The 19,351-nt window shown below is 39.5% G+C and overlaps 6 protein-coding genes across 6 annotated transcripts; 4 read left to right on the forward strand and 2 right to left on the reverse strand.

Annotated features, from left to right (window-relative positions):
- The first annotated feature begins 756 nt into the window (after positions 1-756).
- LOC103834302 (uncharacterized protein At3g43530) lies at positions 757-4,195 on the forward strand. The gene is made up of 4 exons (XM_033288770.1): positions 757-1,056; positions 1,177-1,869; positions 1,944-2,105; positions 2,180-4,195. Exons 1-4 carry the CDS (start codon positions 817-819, stop codon positions 3,884-3,886), a joined length of 2,802 nt encoding a protein of 933 aa, XP_033144661.1. The 5' UTR covers positions 757-816; the 3' UTR covers positions 3,887-4,195.
- A 4,311-nt stretch (positions 4,196-8,506) lies between these two features.
- LOC103856222 (TOM1-like protein 1) lies at positions 8,507-10,855 on the forward strand. The gene is made up of 4 exons (XM_009133321.3): positions 8,507-8,739; positions 9,270-9,813; positions 9,900-10,163; positions 10,238-10,855. The coding sequence occupies exons 2-4, from the start codon at positions 9,289-9,291 to the stop codon at positions 10,667-10,669; spliced, it is 1,221 nt and encodes a 406-aa protein (XP_009131569.1). The 5' UTR covers positions 8,507-8,739; positions 9,270-9,288; the 3' UTR covers positions 10,670-10,855.
- A 52-nt stretch (positions 10,856-10,907) lies between these two features.
- Positions 10,908-13,812, forward strand: LOC103856225 (probable arabinosyltransferase ARAD1). Its single transcript, XM_009133323.3, has 9 exons — positions 10,908-11,571; positions 11,639-11,812; positions 12,113-12,270; positions 12,348-12,495; positions 12,621-12,736; positions 12,825-12,963; positions 13,100-13,210; positions 13,343-13,411; positions 13,572-13,812. The coding sequence occupies exons 1-9, from the start codon at positions 11,131-11,133 to the stop codon at positions 13,710-13,712; spliced, it is 1,497 nt and encodes a 498-aa protein (XP_009131571.1). The 5' UTR covers positions 10,908-11,130; the 3' UTR covers positions 13,713-13,812.
- On the reverse strand, positions 13,794-14,643 carry LOC103856224 (centromere protein V). Its single transcript, XM_009133322.3, has 2 exons — positions 14,522-14,643; positions 13,794-14,434 (listed from the first exon to the last, which is right to left on the reverse strand). The coding sequence occupies exon 2, from the start codon at positions 14,420-14,422 to the stop codon at positions 14,012-14,014; it is 411 nt and encodes a 136-aa protein (XP_009131570.1). The 5' UTR covers positions 14,423-14,434; positions 14,522-14,643; the 3' UTR covers positions 13,794-14,011.
- Positions 14,644-14,837: 194 nt separating this feature from the next.
- On the forward strand, positions 14,838-15,426 carry LOC103856226. The gene has a single exon (XM_009133324.2). The coding sequence runs from the start codon at positions 14,903-14,905 to the stop codon at positions 15,212-15,214; it is 312 nt and encodes a 103-aa protein (XP_009131572.1). The 5' UTR covers positions 14,838-14,902; the 3' UTR covers positions 15,215-15,426.
- Positions 15,427-16,139: 713 nt separating this feature from the next.
- LOC103856227 (NADP-dependent alkenal double bond reductase P2) lies at positions 16,140-17,882 on the reverse strand. Its single transcript, XM_009133325.3, has 5 exons — positions 17,664-17,882; positions 17,373-17,547; positions 17,035-17,201; positions 16,771-16,853; positions 16,140-16,668 (listed from the first exon to the last, which is right to left on the reverse strand). The coding sequence occupies exons 1-5, from the start codon at positions 17,880-17,882 to the stop codon at positions 16,290-16,292; spliced, it is 1,023 nt and encodes a 340-aa protein (XP_009131573.1). The 3' UTR covers positions 16,140-16,289.
- Positions 17,883-19,351: the final 1,469 nt, after the last annotated feature.

The following is a 19,351-nucleotide window of genomic DNA, read 5'->3' on the forward strand; positions in this document are numbered from 1 at the left end:
AGGAGGAGAGGATTAACTCCATATGCCCTCTACCCTCCAAAAAAATCCCCATTTATCCCTTTATTATAATATAATTTCTTTTTCATTTTTTTTTAAATAGAAAACGTGGCTAAAGACAGATTGCCCTAAACTAATTTAGTTATTTACAAGATCCAACCAGAAAGATCCGACCCATACAATACAAACCCTAAAACCCGACCCATCTAAACCAAAACGATGTCGTTTTGTATCACTCAACATTCTCTTCTCCAAAATTTTCAATCATCGGGTCTGTCTCTCCTCTTGCGACACTCTCTATTGCAAAATCGGAGATTGAAACCCTAGAGTATCTATTTTCGTTCTTCCTTGTTTGTTTTCTATCTAAATCGAAAATTCATCTTCCTTCTTCCTTGTTGGTTCGTGTCTCAACTATCTCTTTGTCTCTCTTGTCTGAAACCCTAAAGTCGAGACCGCTTCGTTTCTTCATCCTCCTTTGTCGAAATCGAGGCTCCATCTTTGTTCCTTGTGGTAAGTGATTAGTTTCCCTTTATTTGGTTGTTATTTGGTCGAATTTGTATGTAGATTTGAAAACAAATTTGGGGAAAACTTTGAATGTGTCTTATGTTTAGATATTGGTTTTGAAATTGGATAAGAACTTGGTAAATCTATTGTTTAGGTATATATTACATAGAATCTATTGTTTCCGATTTGAGTTATAAATTGTATTTAATTTTTGTTAATAAAATTGTATTGGGGAAACTTAGTTGATGTTGTGTTGTTGTTTTGCGGTTTGAATTTAGAGTGATTGAGTGTTGTAATGTCTTGTACAGGAAAATTATGAAGAAAAATCAAAAGGTAGTCCCCAATGAAAGTCGTCGTCAGTCTCTTAGAGTCAGGAAACCGGACTCGGCTGCAAAAAAACCAGAACCGAGAGTTCAGAAGAGCAAGAAAAGCAGTAAGAAGAGTAAGAAGAGTAGGCCAGTGAGAGAGCCAGCGAGAGCACCGAGTGTAGAATCGCTCTCAGTCTCAGATGAGTCCGAAAGAGAGGGGTCCGATAGTGAGGGGTCTGAAAGAGAGGTATATATTTTGTATTCATTGTTATTGTTTGTGAGAAATGCTGAGTAGTAATTAGCAGTAATACAAGTACTTTTTGTATTACTAGCATTACTAACATGTATAAATTTATTTTGATTGCAGGAAATGCAACCGAATCAACCCCTTGAGTTCTACTTCAAAAGCAGCGAGTTCCCCCAGAGTTCGAAGATACAAACTAAGTGCTTCGTGACCAGGACAGTAAAGCTCATCAGGGATAAGCCTGAGGCTGCGTGGTTCACAAGCCATCCTCAGTTTCGACATTTCTTCCACATGCCAGACGAAGATAACCTGAAGCTTCAGGGGATGTGGATGTTACTACTGCGCACCATTTGTACTCCAGAAGATGATGTTGCATGGTTTGCGGTTAATGGTGTACCCATCCGCTATTCTATGAGGGAGCATGCCCTCATCTCTGGGTTAGACTGCGGTGATTATCCACCAAACTATGAGAAGTTGGGAGGTTATAAGTTTGTGGATTATTACTTCCATGACAGAAAGAAGATCACCATCACTGATGTGAAGCAGAAGATGTTGTCTATGCCGCCGTGTCCAGATAGATTGAAGATGACAGTCTTGTTTTTTCTTGGTCGGGTTATCAGAGGAAAGCCGAAGGATGCTGGAAATTTAGACGACTTCATATTAAGGATGATGGACGATTTAGATGCTTGCAGATCATTTCCCTGGGGTCGTCTAACGTTTGAGGATGCAATAAAGGAGATTAAGCACGTGATGAACCATCTGAAGGGTGAAGTGAAAGAGGCATGCGCCTTTCCTGGTTTCATCATCCCTTTAGAGGTAAAGCATATAGTTTAGAAAAATTTTAATTGTTTTATAATTCAAATTTGACACTGTGACAATGGATTTTCTAGGTTCTGGCTTTTGAGTGTATTCCGGATCTGGGGAAGACGTTTAGAATCTATTCAGAGGACGCCAGTGAAGAATGTCCAAGGATGTGTAAGAGCCGGTTTACAAAGTCCAGTCTTAGGGGTTATCCTTTGGAAGACATATATGCTGCTGTTGGAGAAACAAAGGTACATGTATATATGTATAGTAGAAGCTAGTAGAACAAAAAACTCATTTGAGCTAACATTTGTTTTATTTTCAGGTTATCAACAGTGTCTTAGTTCCAACTATTGGTGAGCAAATTATGCTGGCTCGTATCATTGATGAGGAGCGAGAGTATGACCGTCAGGGCAGCCCAAGTGATACTTGGAACTACTGGTTAAATGTGAAGCAGAAGAATATTTGGTGGGAAGAGCTATATGAGTTGGATCAAGCTGCACGAGGAGTGTTGCCAAAAAAGAAAGACAAAGAGAAGGTGACGTTTGCAGAAGGATCATCCTCTAATTCTGGATTAGATTCGAGGTTGCAAGGTATGGAAGAGAGGATTTTGGAGTTCATGGGAGAAAGATTTGTTGGACTTCACGTCACGGTGGAGACAATGTTAGAGGCTCAAAGCTCAAGGATGAGTGTTCTTGAAAAGAACCAGCGGCTTTTGAGAAGAAGGGCTAAGAAAATAGAAGACAGGCTAACTTCTATTGAGAGTAAAGTGGAGCCGAGTCATGGTGAAGACATGGATTTTCGACAGTGGGACAATGATACATATGAAGAGAAGGACAAAGCTTGTTCTGAGAAGGAGAAAGCTAATGCTGAGCACGAGGCTGGAAAAGAAAAGGATAACATCGAGAATACTGAGGAAGAGGGTGAGAAAGAGGCTGATGACAATGCTCAGCAAGAGGGTGAGAAAGAGAAGGAAAATAGTGAGGCTGATGAGGAAGAAGACAGTGAGAGTGAAAGTGAAGAGTTGAAGCAAATGAAGGAGAGAAGTAGAAGACAAGCTGCTAAATTGTGGAAGGAAATTGCGAATGAGGAAAAGATTGGAGGGAAACATGATGAAGAAGAAAGTGAAGAGAAAGAAGCTGAAACCAGTGAGGAAAAGGATGAGAACAATGATGAGAAAGATGAAGAAAAAGTGGTGGAATCTGAGGCTGAAGGAGAAGATGATCAAGTAGAGGTTGGAGGGAAAGAGGATCAAGAAGAAGAAGTTGAAGGGAAGGAGGATGAAGAAGAAGAAGTTGAAGGGAAAGAGTCTGAAACCAGGGAGAAAGAAAAGGAGAAAAATGAGACTGAGGAGGTGGAATCTGAAGCACGGGAGACAGAGATAGAAAAAGGAACTCCGACACCACCACGTGGGAATCAGACAGAGAGAACTCCCAAAGATGATGACAATGAGCCTCGGGTTGAGCCTCGGGTTGAGACGAACAGAACCGGTGAAACTCCAACACCACCACATGGGAGTCAGTCAGAGGGAACTCCCAAAGTTGATGACACTGAGCCTCGGGTTGAGACAAACAGAACCGGTGAAACTCCAACACCACCACGTGGGAGTCAGTCAGAGGGAACTCCAACACCGCCACGTGGTAGGACTAAGGCAATGGCTGCGAGGAGACCAATAATTAGGCGTATGGAGGATGAACCTGGAAAAGGTGAGAAAGTTGTGGAAGAAGAGAAACAAAAGAAAGAGGCTGTGGAAACAGAGGAAAAAAGCAGGGAGAAAGTTGCGGATGAAGAGAAAAAAAAGGAAGAGGTTGTGAAGGAACATGCTGAGGAAGTTGTTGAGGAATACAGTGAGGAAGAAAAGCAAAGGTGGATCATGGTCGTTTACAAGGAAGCACCGAGTCCTTGGATCATGCATAGGTGCAAGGAGAATGTCGTTGTTGCTGCACCTAAGAAGAGTGGCAGACCAAAGAGGAAATCACAGTGGGTGCAGACTCCTTTCACGGAGGGGAAGAAGCGTAAAACAAAGCCTTAGGCTTTTATGTATTTGGGATGATAAGTATTTTGGCTTTTATGTATTTGGGATGTTAAGTATTTTGGATGTTTGAAACTTGGTAGTAGAATGTTTGAACTGCATAATTTGGATGTTTGAAACAGGTATGGAAAACTAGATTTACAAGTGTTACTATGTCCAAAAACGAGTAAGATAGATAACTAGAATTACTAGGTTTCTTACGCCTCAAAAGCACAAAAAAAGAAAAAAAGATATACCAAAAACTAGTAAACACATGTAAAACACTAAAAATGAAAAAAAATATTATTTAAAAAAGAATTAAAAAATGCATTTCACATGTAAAACGTGCAGCCGTCATAAATATCAAAATATTATTTTTAACACTTAGTAATACCTATGGTAATCCTCAAGGTGGTAGTAATACTACCATACACATAGTAAGACTATTGCAATTTTTACGTTTTTCTAGTAAAACCATCTCCGAGATAAATGTTTGGTAGTAGAACCAAAGTCATTTCCCTATTATTATCGTCATAGAAGATATTTACATAAACAATATACCAGAAATATGTATTTTGTTAAATTCTCCTTACTATATTCTCTACCATTCACATACTAACAATGAAAGTTAAGGAAGTTTTTGGGGAAACCGTTAAGATTTTCTTAAAATATTGAAAATAATTAACAAAAATAGTCTAATCTATATATTTATCACATACGTAGCCTACGAATTTAAAATAATCATATAATGATATTCTAAATTACACATAACCTAGTGATATATATTGGTTTCGAATTGCACATAATAATACCAGTAAAACTTAGTAATCCAAATTGCGCATAATAATACAAGTCAAACACAGTAATCCAAATTTCACATAATAATACCAGAAATCTCTAGTAGTACAAATTGCACATAATAAACCTAGTAATCTTCAGGAAACCCTAGGTAGTACCTGAACCACTCCCACATTCAAAATACGATGCCATACCTTCTCCTCTGGCTCTGCCTCTGCCTCTGGCTCCTCTAGCTCCCCCTCTGCCTCTTTTGCCTCTTCCACGGGATTCTCCTACTGATGGAAATCTTGTTTGTTGTGGTTTTCCTTTCTTCTTGTCATAATCTGGAGGAAGTATTTTCTTTGCTTTAACATCTTCTGGTATAACCCAATCAGACATATGAGGAACAGGATATATGGTCCTGTGATAAGCCAAAGCCCATTGCTCCACCCAATAGTATTTTGAACAATACTCAGATAGATGAAGTTCCCTTCCCGCTGCCTTAGACATGAATGTGGCAGCAGCCACTGCATGCACACAAGGGTATTTGTCTTTATCAAATTGCTCACAACTGCAAGTATTCCTAGCCATGTCAACAGTATAAACCTTGCCGTCAGTACCATGCACACTGTACTCAAGATGGAAGCTGTTTAGTTCGTCAATTGTAAGAAATCCCGCATCAATACATCTTTTAGACATTTCGGTTTCCAAAATAGGCACAAGCTTCAGTGTGTATGGTATTTCAGCTGCCTCCTTCCTATGGTTGTTAAACCATTCAGACATTTTCGCAATGATAACATCAAACATTGGTAGTAAGGTATACTTTCTCGCTTCCTTGATAACACCATTAAAAGATTCTACTGAATTCGTGGTGTCAACATTGTACCTATCTCCTCTGAAGTAACATCTAGCCCACTTCTTCTCTTCAACACTTTTGTCAAGATACGCTGCTGCACTAGGATACCTCCGGCGAAAAGCATGATATTGGTACTTGAACTCAGCCTCCGTATAAGCGTGTGCGCAGTCTCTAAACTTGCTTGCACAAGTATCTTTGTTGTTATGGACATGGGCTTTAACATTCTGAGACAAATGCCATATACAATACCCATGTTCGGCCTCAGGGAACACTAGACGTACTGACTTGATCAAGCTTTTGTTTCTATCTGAAAGAAATACCAATCCCGGGACATCAGATATCACTGATTTCAACTGTTCCATAAACCATATCCAGCTTTCATCATTCTCACCATCTGCTACACCAAACGCAATTGGGTAGTGGTGATGATCAGGATCCTGAGCAGTCGCAACAAGGAGAACTCCACCATAAACATTCTTCAGGTGTGTTCCATCCACAATGAGGACTTTCCTCATCGCACTGAACCCTTCTATGCTAGCTCCCAGGGCAAAAAACAGATACTTAAATTTGTTGGCCTCATCCACTACCACACGAGTTCTTGTGCCAATATTTGTCTGCTCCAGCATGTGCATATAACAGTATAATAAAGTAAAACTCTCTTCTGGACTTCCTCGCACTTCATTAGCAGCTTCTCTTTTTCCTCTCCATGCTGAGGTGTATGAAACATGCACACCAACCTTTCGATGAACCAAATCGATCAGAACTTTGGGAACTGGTGTGTCAAATGTACCAGGATAATCTTGAGCCAAAACAGATGCAACGATTTGTGATGTGCCTTTCCTTCTATTAGGCAGTGTTCTTGTAGTAACAACAGAACATGTATGATGCTTGATGTAACTTCTAACCGTCCAAAGATCTGTATTCTTTAACTTTGCAACTCGCACAAACCACTTGCAACCGTCTTTGGCTCCTCGGCATTTAACGACAAATCTCTGAGTATCCGACTTAGTTATATCAAACTCAAAACATTTCTTATGTGAAGCCGTCTGAATATGGACTTTTGCTTCCTCCTTGGTTCTAAATTCTTGACCTAAAACCAAACCTGTACCATCATCCCGTGGCTGATAGACAACTACTGGTCTTACTTCTGTATCTTCAAACACTTGCTCATCTCTTTCCGTGACATTCTCACCCATCTCAATCTCTCCGTGAAAAGTGAGCACACCACCAGTACCTTCATTACCAGTTGCATCATTCTCAGTACCATCTTCATCACCAACCTCTCTATCAGGTAGTGTTCTTGTAACGACAGAACATGTATGCTGCTTGATGAAACTTCTAACCGTCCAAATATTTGACGTCTTTAACATTGCAACTCGCACAAACCAATTGCACCCATCTTTGGCTCCTCGACATTTAACCACAAATCTCTTAGTATCTGACTTAATTATATCAAATTCAAAAGATTTCTGATACGACGCTGCTTGAATAAGAACTTTTGCTGCCTCCTTGGTTATAAATTCTTGACCTATAACCAAATCCATACCATCATCCCGTCTCTGATTGACACCATCATGCATCTCAATGTCTTCGTGAAAAGTGAGCACACCACCATTACCATCTTCATCACCAGCCTCTATAGCCTCTCTATCAGATAGACCGATATAGACATCAGTTTCATCATTCTCAGTACCATCCTCATCACCAGCCTCTGTAGCCTCTCTATCAGATAGACCGACATAGCTATCAGTTTCATCATCCTCTTCTGAAAGTTGCACTTCTTCATTGATGAACTCCACATGTAGAACACTTCTACACTTCTCATGATTTACTTGCAGTAGATAACCAAAAACGTCTTCATCATTCCAGATGTATGATGGCTTGTACGAATACAATACCATTGGAAAGTAACTAATCTTCACTTGCACCTTAGATTCATCTACCCTTATCTTTCTGCAAATACGCTCAACCAAAGCATAGTAAGTGATATCTTCCATTGATTTCCTCAACACAATCGTGTGGATTTCATCTTCTCCTTCACCACCTCCTGAGATCCATTTTATTTCAGCCCCATCTTTCATATAATATCCCCCATAATCAAAACAAATGATTGTGCAATTCGGATTTTGCATTTTCCTGAAATAAAATAGAATATCATTAGAATTCTCATTATTAAGATGTTTAGAATTAATTATCACACCGTACAATCTTCTCTTACTAATACTAATTTAATTCAGTACTATACATAGTAATACTAGAAATCACAGTAAGAAATATCAATATAGTAATCCTAGTATTTCCAGTAAACCTTTTTTCTTTAGTAAAACTAGTTATACCAGTAATACCCAGAACTTATCCTTGAACTAACTAATTCGCTTTTAGGACCCTATTGTTAGTATTTTACATCAACCATGATGTATAATTCATCTTAAATGAAATTACACACAGAAAATCATCGAAACACACATAAAAATACCCAAAATCTATAAACACAGTTTTCAAAATCTTTTTAAATCTCTCATAATTTTCACTGGATCTTCTTTTTTTTACACTAGCCGAGATATACACTTGTTTTAATAACATTTCAGCAAAAAAATTCATCCAAAACGGACGTTAAAAATACCCGATAGCCCTAAACACAGTTTTTGAAATCGTTTTTAATCTCTCAAATTTTCATCAAATCATACTTTTTTAACGTTACCCATCATATACACGATTTTTAAATGTAATATCACAAAAAAAATCATCGAAAACGAACCTGAATTGCCTATTTTTTGAGCTTCAAAAAACGCTAATGGAGGATGAGAGGAAGAAGCTTGTACGATGAAGAAGGAGACATGTGGGTCAGGAGAAATCTGATTGGTTAAGGTTGTTTTGTGGGCCATGTAGGTTGTTGAATTATGGTTGGTTTATTTAATTGGAGAATAAATGAAAGGCTAGTTTGGGGAGTGCAAAGATAAAAGGGTAGGAAGAATAGAGAAGGGGCAGTAAGAATTCATTTAAGGGGGTATGGGGTATATGGAGTTAATCTCCAAAGGAGGAGGAAGGGGATAAAGAAAAAGGAGGGCATAAAGATATATTCCCGTGACCAAACACTACGCATTCTCTTCCCTTGTTTAGAATTAGTCCGGCGTCAACTGTATTGACTTGTCTCCTCCCTCTCTAGTCTCCTTCCTTCTCGTTGCCAGAATCGATCATTTCCAGCTTTCTCATTCTTCTTAGCTTCGGATCCGTAGCCAAGGTAGAAACTCGTGTTCCCTCTACTTGCGATTTCGCTGTTTTCTTTTGTCTTACTGTTTTCATGTTTGATCGCATGTACTGCGTTTCTTTAATATAATTGGCGGTCTTATGATCAGTGTGGATTTTGATTTTTTCTCTTCTTTCGAACCGTCGATTTTGCATCGAATTGAGTTATTTCTCACCGAACCCTAATTGATTTTAGACTTGTGTGTAAAAAAATCTGGTTAAACCCAGTTTTGTACTCGTCCTCCTTGTTTAACTTAATGAATAATTTTAGGTCAGGCCACACACATATATATATATATATATATATATATTTAGTTTCTTGTTCCAGGGTCTTAGTAAAGTTTTTCTTTTGGTACGTGTATGTTGTTTGATGTGGTCTAAGTGATTGAGGATAGCATCATGCCTGTTTCCTTGCTTGTTACTGTTTAGTCTTATTGGAACATAGTGAAAAGCATGTATAACTTGATGTTTCAGCTTTTTGCTTCCAGTGTTTGAGGTTTTGGGCATTATGTGTTCCATTTACAGGTTTTGAGTATCAGCCAAGATGAATAGTGACAATCTCATGGATAAAGTTACCGCCTTTGGTGAGCGCCTCAAGATCGGAGGCTCAGAAGTGAGCAACAAGATCACCGCCGGTGTGAGCTCCATGAGCTTGAAAATGAAGGAGCTTTTCCAAGGCCCAAACCCAACTGACAAAATCGTTGAGGACGCTACTTCGGAGAATCTAGAGGAGCCTGACTGGGATATGAATCTGGAGATATGTGACATGATTAATCAAGAGACGATCAACAGCGTTGATTTGATCCGTGGGATTAAGAAGAGGATCATGATGACGAAGCAGCCGAGGGTTCAGTACCTCGCCTTGGTTTTGCTTGAGACGTGTGTTAAGAACTGTGAGAAGGCGTTCTCTGAGGTGGCGGCTGAGAGAGTCCTTGATGAGATGGTTAGGGTGGTTGATGATCCGCAGACGGTTGTGAATAATAGGAACAAGGCTTTGATGTTGATTGAAGCTTGGGGAGAATCGACCAGTGAGCTTCGTTACCTACCAGTTTTCGAAGAAACTTACAAGGTAAACTGTGACCTGGTTCATTAATCATTACTATCAAGTCTTAGTGTTTTTTTTTTTTGTCTTATACGTTTGTTCATGTGTTATAGAGCTTAAAGGCGAGAGGTATTCGTTTCCCTGGACGAGACAACGAGAGCTTGGCACCTATCTTCACCCCTGCTCGGTCAGCACTAGCACCAGAAGTGAATGCTGATCCACCTCAGCATGCGCGTGAGCCTGAGCATGTTCAGTACAATGCTCCTGTGAGAAGCTTTACCGCTGAGCAGACAAAGGAAGCTTTCGATATAGCAAGAAACAGCATTGAACTTCTTTCCACGGTTCTTTCATCTTCTCCTCAACAAGATGCTCTACAGGTAATCCTAGTGAGTGTAGGCATCATTTGAATTTGAATATCCGCTACATATGTTTAACTCTGTGGATTTTGCAGGATGACTTAACAACGACACTTGTACAACAGTGTCGTCAGTCTCAAACCACTGTCCAAAGAATCATCGAAACAGCAGGTGAAGACGAAGCCCTTCTGTTTGAAGCCTTGAACGTGAACGACGAGCTTGTGAAAACTCTGTCCAAGTACGAGGAGATGAACAGACCCTCTGCACCGCTAACCGCACCTGAACCAGCCATGATTCCCGTTTCTGAAGAGCCTGATGACTCTCCACTTCATGGAAAAGAAGAGTCTCTGGTCAGAAAATCGTCGAGTACACGAGCTTCGATCCATGGAGGTGGTGGGAGTGGGGATGACATGATGGATGATCTCGACGAGATGATATTTGGCAAGAAGAGTGGCGGTCACGGCGGTGATTCTTCCACCGATAAGCAGCAGTCTTCGTCTAAGAATGATGATCTCATTCGATTCTGAGATGGTTTTAACTTTTTAGCAAAACTGTGTTTGTGGATTTGGTGTTTAATTGATGATGTGGGACAAGTTTCAATGTAAGTAAGAGCTGTGTTTGGGGATCTCTTTGGACGTATGTATGTGTTGGGTTTATAAAGAAGAGAGTTGTTATGAGACAATAATAGATTGATTTCTACCATCTTTTCGATCTATTGTTGGTTTAGGCTTTGAGATTTCCATTTTCCGTCGGTCATTTCCGGTTTCAATTCTTTCTTAAATCGGTTTTGGTTTGATGTTACACTTTTCGATTTGGTTTCGGGTAAGTATCAAGAACCGGTTTATATATGAAAAGCTTGGTTATAGTTTGGATCCGACTTTGATTCCGGTTTGGTTTGGTTCGATCGTCACTTTTTTTCCCCACTAACACTCTCATCATCTTCCACATTTGAGTAATCGAAATTCAAATCGAAGAATCAGATCTCGCAATGGTTGGCAAACAGCAGAATCATTCTTCCCCCAGATTCAGATCTAAATCTCCAATCCTCACACTCTCACTCTTCTCCTTATCTCTACTCGTCATCGTCTACACCTTCTCTCCCTCCGTTTCCTATCCGAACCCGTCGCACAAAACAGAGACCTCCTTCGTTGCCTCCCTTGAGCAACTTTTGATCCACAAAGCGCCGATGCTTACGTCACAAGTTAGAGACGACACGGTGCGTGGCGAGAGTGATGATGATGATCTGAGAAAGCTCGATTCGATGGTGTCTGAGAGCCCGGGATACCCTACCGGGTTTCGGGTTAAGGTCTACATCTACGAGATGCCAAAGAAGTTCACTTTCGATCTCCTCTGGTTGTTTCACAACACTTACAAAGAGACCTCCAACGCCACCTCTAACGGTAGCCCTGTGCATCGCCTCATCGAACAGGTACTATCTTTGATTTGACTATCTTCACTTTGTGACTTTCCCCCACTAAAAGTTTCTAACTTTGCAGCATTCTATTGATTATTGGCTCTGGGCCGATCTGATCTCTCCTGAATCCCAACGGCGTTTGAAAAGTGTCGTGAGAGTTCATCAGCAGCAAGATGCAGACTTTTTCTATGTTCCGTTCTTCACCACAATCAGCTTCTTCTTGTTGGAGAAGCAGCAATGCAAAGCACTCTATAGGGTGTGAGTGAGCTTCCTTATTATCAATGTTTCTAAAAATCGTTAGGCTGGTGGTTAGGCCTCTTATAGAGTAATATTGTTCAGGCTGCCTATTTTCTTAAAACACTGGTTATTTTATTTTGTAAGTGTTGTGAAATAACCAATTTATTCAGTTTAGAAATAAAAATTGTTTAGCTCACACCCAATTTGCCAATTGGCGCTCGCCTAGAGTTATTAGTATATATTTCTAACAACAGAACTAGTTTTTTCGTTTTATATATAGTCCTTTAACATGTTTTTGAACTCTTTTGTCTCAATGTAGGAGGCTTTGAAGTGGGTGACTGATCAGCCTGCTTGGAAAAGATCTGAGGGAAGGGATCATATCTTTCCTATTCACCATCCCTGGTCTTTCAAGACCGTTCGTAAATTTGTGAAGAACGCTATCTGGCTTTTACCGGACATGGACTCCACTGGGAACTGGTATTCTAGTTTTCCTTTCTTTAAATTGATTGTAGTGTGATCTCTTAGCTATACTTTATTACTTTGACACGTTACAGGTATAAGCCTGGGCAAGTTTCACTGGAGAAAGACCTAGTTCTTCCTTATGTTCCTAATGTTGATATATGCGATGCCAAATGCTTGTCGGAAAGTGCACCAGTGAGGACCACACTTCTTTTCTTCCGAGGGCGGCTTAAGAGGAATGCTGTAAGAGCCATGCCATCTCTGCCTTTAATCTGAACTATTACCTTTTCTAATAATTTGAATACTTCATTAATATTCTTCCTCTTCCTTGGCTTATTCATGTTTTGGCTACTGGATTGTTGTCTTAGGGAGGTAAAATACGTGCCAAGCTTGGTGCAGAGCTAAGTGGTGTCAAGGATGTAATCATCACTGAGGGGACTGCCGGAGAGGGAGGGAAGTTGGCAGCTCAGGACGGCATGCGTAGGTAAAATCTAGCTTTGCTTCCTAACCCTTTAGATGCTATACATATGTCTATATGTTTTTGTTCCTAACTATAGTATGCTTTGTTACAGATCTTTATTCTGTTTGTGTCCTGCTGGTGACACACCATCCTCGGCGAGATTGTTTGATGCCATTGTCAGTGGATGTATACCTGTTATAGTCAGTGACGAGTTGGAACTTCCTTTTGAAGGACTACTTGATTACAACAAGGTATTTGTCAAGAAAGAAAAAAAACTATTACACTTGTGCTTACCACATTGTTTTATGAAATTGTCTAGAATATGTAGCAATGTCTGTATAACTATCTTCGTCGCCCTCATTTCTTTTTCTTTGTTTTGCCTCTCAGGTTGCTGTGATTGTTTCTTCTAGTGATGCAATACAACCAGGGTGGCTTGTGAATCATCTTAGAAGCCTTAAACCCTCCAGAGTCAAAGAATTCCAGAATAGTCTAGCTCAAGTAAGTCTTCCACAGCTCTGGTTTTCAAAATGACACGAACCTACTTTTAGAATTCGCCTTACACGCATAAGTATCCCATTCTCATTATTAGATCCTTTTAAAGTAGTATGGTTATTATCATCTTTTTTCCAGTACTCGCGGCATTTCGTATATTCCAGCCCTGCTCAGCCATTAGGCCCAGAGGATTTGACATGGAGAATGGTATGTGCCTACCTACCAGAGGATATTGTTTACATCCTTTTGCCTTTGATCTCTTAGCAGAAACTAGAAAAATCGGTGTAGAACTTACTGCAATGTCAAAAAAACTAGGATTGAGAAAAGCTTGATTGTTTTTTTTTTTTTTGCAAATTTGCAATGGCAGATAGCTGGAAAGCTGGTAAACATCAAGCTCCACACGAGGAGATCACAACGGGTGGTGAAAGGATCCAGGAGTATATGCAGATGCGATTGCTGGAGACCTAACTCTACAGCCTCCAATCCTCTGAGTCCTCTCTTACCTTAACACCCATCACTCCACTTCACATTTTTAGTCTTGCATGTAGCCTGGATATGTATGTATACCACTTTACATTGCTTACTATTTTATATAATTATATGCTCTAGCTTCGCAGCCTAGCAACATAAACAAACCACAAACAAGTCACATGGATATGATGAACATAGGTACAGGTTATAGATTTGAACAACACTCAAAACATAAAAAAAAACTTAGATTTTCCAATTTGTTTCCCCCCCTCAATCCTCATGCTTTAAGCTTCTTTCTTCCTGATCACAAGTCATTACAATCTTGAGTTGACTTCATCATGACTCTTTGGAGAACGAGGCAATACCGGTCTCTTTGTGCGACTTTTCCCAGTTTAGACCATCATAGGTTCTAATCTCGACGTGGTCCAGTGTCCCTGGCTTGACACACTTAACCGTGACTGCGATGCCATCGGGGTTAGACCTCGGGATATAAAAGGATGTGATCCCACAGACCTTGCAGAAAGTATGCTTCGCCGTGTGAGTCCCAAAAGTGTAAGTGGTGATGAAATCTTTGGAATCATCGAGAAGCTCAAAGTCGCCTGAAGGAACAATGAAATGAACGTTGCCTCTCATGGAACAGTCTGTGCAGTTGCAGCTCCATGCCACCACTCTTCTTGGTGCTTTCACTCTCCATCTGATTTTCCCACAATGGCATCCTCCTTCGTGAAGTACCAACTCTGATTCCATTGCTAGTTCTTCCTATAAAATTGATACTTTTAGCAAGAAAGCAACTCGGATCTGTAGAGACCTGATCAAAATAAACGCAAAAGGTAAACAGATTCGAACCAGATGTTTGTCTGCTTGTGATCGATGAAGATATTGAAGTTACAGTTGTGTCTGAATTCTACGCCTCTTTCATCTTCTTTGAGGAAGTGTGTGTCAACGAAGTTGAACAAGTTAGGAATCCACGCGCGTTTGTTTCGTTCTTTTAATGTTCCTCAGGGATTTTGTCTGCGTGTCCTCGACGTGCCAGTTGTGCGAGTGAGATTTATTTTCTTCTGCACCACGTGCTGTCTATTATCAGCTGCACGTGCGCAGAAACTATACTAAAATGGGCCTTAAGGACCTTGTTGGGCCTGAATTAGGTTTATTAACTTTTGGAAGAAGCTGCAACATGCCTTCACCATCTTGAATTAATCAAATTGAGATTTCGTTGGGCGATCGAAAATGGCAAGTGAAGGAGCGAAGGATCCATGGAAAGGAGAAGAGTGGGGGACGAGTGAGAATCAGAATCAGAATCAGAAGAAGCAGAAGAAGCCAAGTGGTGCGAAAATGGTGGCGAGAGCGAGAAAGCAGATGCCGAGGGGACTCGAAGAAAAGTACGAAGCTTACTTCCTGCCGCGAAAGCCATGGCCAAAGGCTCTTGCCTTCTATGGAAGCTTCATCCTGGGTGGGATCGGTGCTGGTATGCTTATAGAAACTTGGATCAACAAAAAGGTCAAAGAAGATGGCGGAGTCATTTGGGAATTCGATAAGTGAAAAGAGAATGCGATTCATGTTTCAGATGTTTCTGGGTTTTTGTTTTAAATTTGTTGTAATAAGCAAACACAGTTTATCTATAGACAAAAGACTTTGGCTTGTTTCGGAACTAAAGGGTGATCTTGATAACTTGTTTTCAACTGAGACGCATTTAAGTTGTTCGACGAAATGCTTCTTTCGGCAAAATTTTATAAACTGTTTCTTACGTAGTACCGACGAAAGCAAACATGATGAACTGAACCCACCAATGTCTTCTCTAACCTTTAGCAACACAACTACTTTAACGGTTTTGTATTTGTTTATTTTATGTACAAACTCATCGTTACTTACGGAACACAACTTTCGATTCTTTCACTCAAGATCACGAGAAACGATGACAAGCTGTTTCCCGACGTACTTACTACGGAAGAGTCCATCGAGCGCGGCGAGAGCTCTCTTGAGTAACATCTTAACTTCTCTTATATATGGAATCACATACTCCAAGAATTCTGAGTATTCGTGGAAGTAATCGATGGCGTTAAACCCTTGAAGACGTATTCGTTTGTAGGTAATAAGCCAGAGGTTGTATACTGCTTTCAGAATCTTCAGATTGTACTGCGAGATCGTTCAACATGCTGCTGTAATCTCATGTTCAAGATCACTGTCTGTTTACCGGTAGATTTTCTTTCTTGTAGTTGAACGCAGGGCAACATCGAATCCAAACTTGTTCTTAATGCAAAGAGTTACAGAGAAGCAAGCTCAACCACCTGTTTATAAAAAAAAGAGCTTACAGAGAATAAAATCTTCTCAACTGAGAAGCAAACTAAACCGAAGGTTTATATTTCAATGCAGACAAATCAAAGCCGAAAATTAGTTGCATAAGCAAAATTTTCTGCGCTATTAAGTGCTATGCAAGTAATGTGGTAACAGGATGCTGGAAAGGTGATAATGTTCAAAACCATACCAAACAAATTCAATTGTTACTTTTAATTTGATTTTGTCTTACAGAAACAACAAAGGAGGAAAAGAGAAGCTGTCTTTGTATGGATAAACATTCTTAGTTACCCAAAACACAACATTATTTAAATCTTTCTTCTCACTCACGAGCAACCACAACAACTTGCTTCCCAACGTTCTTACCATAGAACAGTCCCACAAGAGCTTCAGGACCTTTCTCAAGTCCTTCAGCTACATCTTCCACGTACGCTATCTTCTCTTCTTTGATGCACGGAATCACAAACTCCATAAAATTTGAGTATTTCTCGAAGTAATCAAAGACTACAAAGCCTTGAATGCGGATTCTTTTGTAGATTATGCTGGTTAGGTTGTGTACACCTTCTTGGTCCTCAAGATTGTACTGTGAGATCATTCCACATACAGCGATACGACCGTGCATGTTCATGTTCAAGAGCACTGCGTCTAGCATTTTGCCTCCTACGTTCTCAAAGTATATGTCAATGCCTTTGGGAAAACACCTAGGGACAAAAAGGAAGAAGATAATTTCTCATGCATTAGTAAAAGAGCAGTTGAGATATATATAAACATCAAATGCTTAGAAAATAATTGGGTTATTGAACCTTTTCAGTGCAGCACTAAGGTCTTGTTCTTCCTTGTAGTTAAATGCATCATCAAACCCAAACTTGTTTTTGAGGAGATCAACCTAATAATCACAAAAAAATATAAGCAAAAGGGTTAGTCAAACTCTTGTAGTAACACCAAGACACAAGGAAATAAACAAGAAATTGATATGGGACTTGGACCAATCCACTTATCGATAGTTGGTCTTAAGGTGAAAGTTCATTAAATTTGACAACTAGAAATGATGATCAGTAATGTCTCACCTTTTCTTTACTTCCAGCACTTCCAACAACATAACAACCCATCATTTTAGCAAACTGTCCCACGAGCTGCCCAACCGCACCAGAAGCAGCCGATACATAGACGGTCTCTCCTTTCTTAGGTGAACATACTTCATGAAATCCAGCATAGGCAGTCATACCGGGCATACCTGCGAGGGAGAGAGAAAAAGCCATGAAGGAGAGTATATATCAAAGACATAGTATACTACTACACATGGTTATAACGTTCAACTACGTGATCTATGTCTGAACCCAAGACTCACGGACACTACCAAATGGTTCCTTACAACAAAAACAGGAGCACGGCAGAGATAACATACCGAGAAGTCCAGTGTAGTAGGATAATGGAACATCGGTATCATGGATCTTGAAATGCATTTCAGGAGTAACAACACTGTACTCCTCCCACCCAACGATTCCCCAAAGTAAGTCACCTTGTTTGTAACCTGGATGCCCAGACTCTATCACTCTAGACACTCCAAACCCTAAGATCGGCTACACCAAAAACACACAATGGAGGAGCATTCAACACGAGATAGATAGAGACACTATAACACTTATGTATCATTGTCATATAGTTTATTAACAAACAAGTAGAGTTAACGTTATACCTTGCCGGGAGTGAAAGCTTGAGCAAGAGCAAAAGCAGAAGGCTTCCCCATGCGACTCCTCATGTAAGGATCACATGACAGGTAGAGATTCTTCACCAGGACCGAGTTAGACCCCTCCGGAAGCCTAAGCTCGACGGTGGTGGTAGTGATCTCAAAATCAGACTCCTTAGGGAAACCACTCACGTAGTCTCTTAGTATGACCTGCTTGTTCGTCGCCATCTTTCCGTTTCTATAATTCACTTCTTAGTTCGAGGGGTTGTTGGTTACTTTCTTGGAGGACTCGACTTGCTTGCTTTTATAGTGGCTTCTCGCGTAGCTGTGATGCAAACAGAGCCACAATTGTTTCAAGTATGACGTCATTGCTGATTCACCACCTTCTATTCTGAGTGTGAAGACGGTCATGCTTTCCATTTTGATAGAGATTTATTTCCTTTTTACATTTATTTTTCAGCTTAAGTTTCTCACAAATGATTTTGGAAAGAATATATTTGAATTGCAAGATATTTTGTATTTTTATTCCTTTGCAATGACATTATCTGCAGTATACTTTGTACCTGTCATAAAATATTTATTTATGGATTGAAATAAAATTATTTGATAAAAAAAGGAGGTGGTTAATAAAAAAAGATCGAGGATGAGGATTTGATAGTGTAACAATTATTGGGAGCAAAACAAAGTGTTCATAAAACATACATAATACTGTTTTGAGAGTCCTTCATATCGATTTGTACAACAAAGTGTTTAATTTTCCAGCTCCATTCAAAAATAGAGCCATGTGACCCATACAACAAGCCCCGGTTCGGAATAGAAAAGAACATGCAACAGGGACAAAGGCTCTACACAACTGCATTCAATTGCAACACAGCCCAACTGAAAATAGAATCTTGGAAACACGAATAACCTACTAAGTGTGGGTGTAAATATCTTTGAGATCATTAGCCAACCAATCGGACTAAATGATAGCTGCAAGATTATTCACAATAAAACGATTTGTTACAAGACCTCCAGCTTCAGCTGCTACTTAATTAGAGGACAAATGTTAACGTCGTGAAGTACAAGTTTGATCAGCAAAACTTCAGTAAGTTATTTGCTTACCTGGTAATAACAGCCCACATAGAGCAGCAATGCAACTACATCAACAAGAAGAATGAGACAATATGCCTGGCATTTAAAATATCAAGTGAAGAAACTGTAAGCATTGAATTCAGTAGATTTTGATCAAGTTCACTAAGAAAAGACAAAGGATATGAAAGTAGAGGACATCTCAAACCACCAAAAATTAACCTCCTTCCAAGTCTTTCATAACCTTTAATTTGCTAATTCCATAATCACTACTATAAATAACCGTTATTATTATATAAAATAAGTAATCTAGTTTGTCTAACGATTATAACTTGAAGTCAACTTTTTGCAAATACTTGGTTGTTTTCTGTAAATGAAAGCCATTTACATTATTGTTTACAAAATAATTATGTATCACAACACTTCCCACAAATTAATATTTTTATATATAAAAGATTATTTACAATATAAACTCTTAAACAATGGTCTTAAGAAAATAGCAGAAAAATCTTTGATAAATAAGTAACTTTTAAATTTCAAAGTTTAAAATTGTAAATAATTAGGAAAGTAATAACATAGTTTAAAGAGGAGGGAAAAAAAGTTAAAATAAAAAATTACTCGAGGAA

Source organism: Brassica rapa, chromosome A03, assembly GCF_000309985.2.
Source record: "Brassica rapa cultivar Chiifu-401-42 chromosome A03, CAAS_Brap_v3.01, whole genome shotgun sequence".
Taxonomy (NCBI): domain Eukaryota; kingdom Viridiplantae; phylum Streptophyta; class Magnoliopsida; order Brassicales; family Brassicaceae; genus Brassica; species Brassica rapa.

Excerpts from the sequence above, each read along its gene's own strand:
- LOC103856227 (XM_009133325.3), bottom strand. The coding sequence starts at position 17,882 with ATGGCGACGAACAAGCAGGTCATACTAAGAGACTACGTGAGTGGTTTC. Across the intron at positions 17,548-17,663 it reads AAGCTTTCACTCCCGGCAAG|CCGATCTTAGGGTTTGGAGT; the intron begins GTATAACGTTAA and ends TTTTTGGTGTAG. Across the intron at positions 16,854-17,034 it reads GTGCTGGAAGTAAAGAAAAG|GTTGATCTCCTCAAAAACAA; the intron begins GTGAGACATTAC and ends TGTGATTATTAG.
- LOC103856226 (XM_009133324.2), top strand. The coding sequence starts at position 14,903 with ATGGCAAGTGAAGGAGCGAAGGATCCATGGAAAGGAGAAGAGTGGGGG.
- LOC103856225 (XM_009133323.3), top strand. The coding sequence starts at position 11,131 with ATGGTTGGCAAACAGCAGAATCATTCTTCCCCCAGATTCAGATCTAAA. Across the intron at positions 11,572-11,638 it reads TGCATCGCCTCATCGAACAG|CATTCTATTGATTATTGGCT; the intron begins GTACTATCTTTG and ends CTAACTTTGCAG. Across the intron at positions 12,271-12,347 it reads ATGGACTCCACTGGGAACTG|GTATAAGCCTGGGCAAGTTT; the intron begins GTATTCTAGTTT and ends GACACGTTACAG.
- LOC103856222 (XM_009133321.3), top strand. The coding sequence starts at position 9,289 with ATGAATAGTGACAATCTCATGGATAAAGTTACCGCCTTTGGTGAGCGC. Across the intron at positions 9,814-9,899 it reads TTTTCGAAGAAACTTACAAG|AGCTTAAAGGCGAGAGGTAT; the intron begins GTAAACTGTGAC and ends CATGTGTTATAG. Across the intron at positions 10,164-10,237 it reads CTCAACAAGATGCTCTACAG|GATGACTTAACAACGACACT; the intron begins GTAATCCTAGTG and ends TGGATTTTGCAG.
- LOC103856224 (XM_009133322.3), bottom strand. The coding sequence starts at position 14,422 with ATGGAATCAGAGTTGGTACTTCACGAAGGAGGATGCCATTGTGGGAAA.
- LOC103834302 (XM_033288770.1), top strand. The coding sequence starts at position 817 with ATGAAGAAAAATCAAAAGGTAGTCCCCAATGAAAGTCGTCGTCAGTCT. Across the intron at positions 1,057-1,176 it reads GTGAGGGGTCTGAAAGAGAG|GAAATGCAACCGAATCAACC; the intron begins GTATATATTTTG and ends TTTTGATTGCAG. Across the intron at positions 2,106-2,179 it reads CTGCTGTTGGAGAAACAAAG|GTTATCAACAGTGTCTTAGT; the intron begins GTACATGTATAT and ends TTTTATTTTCAG.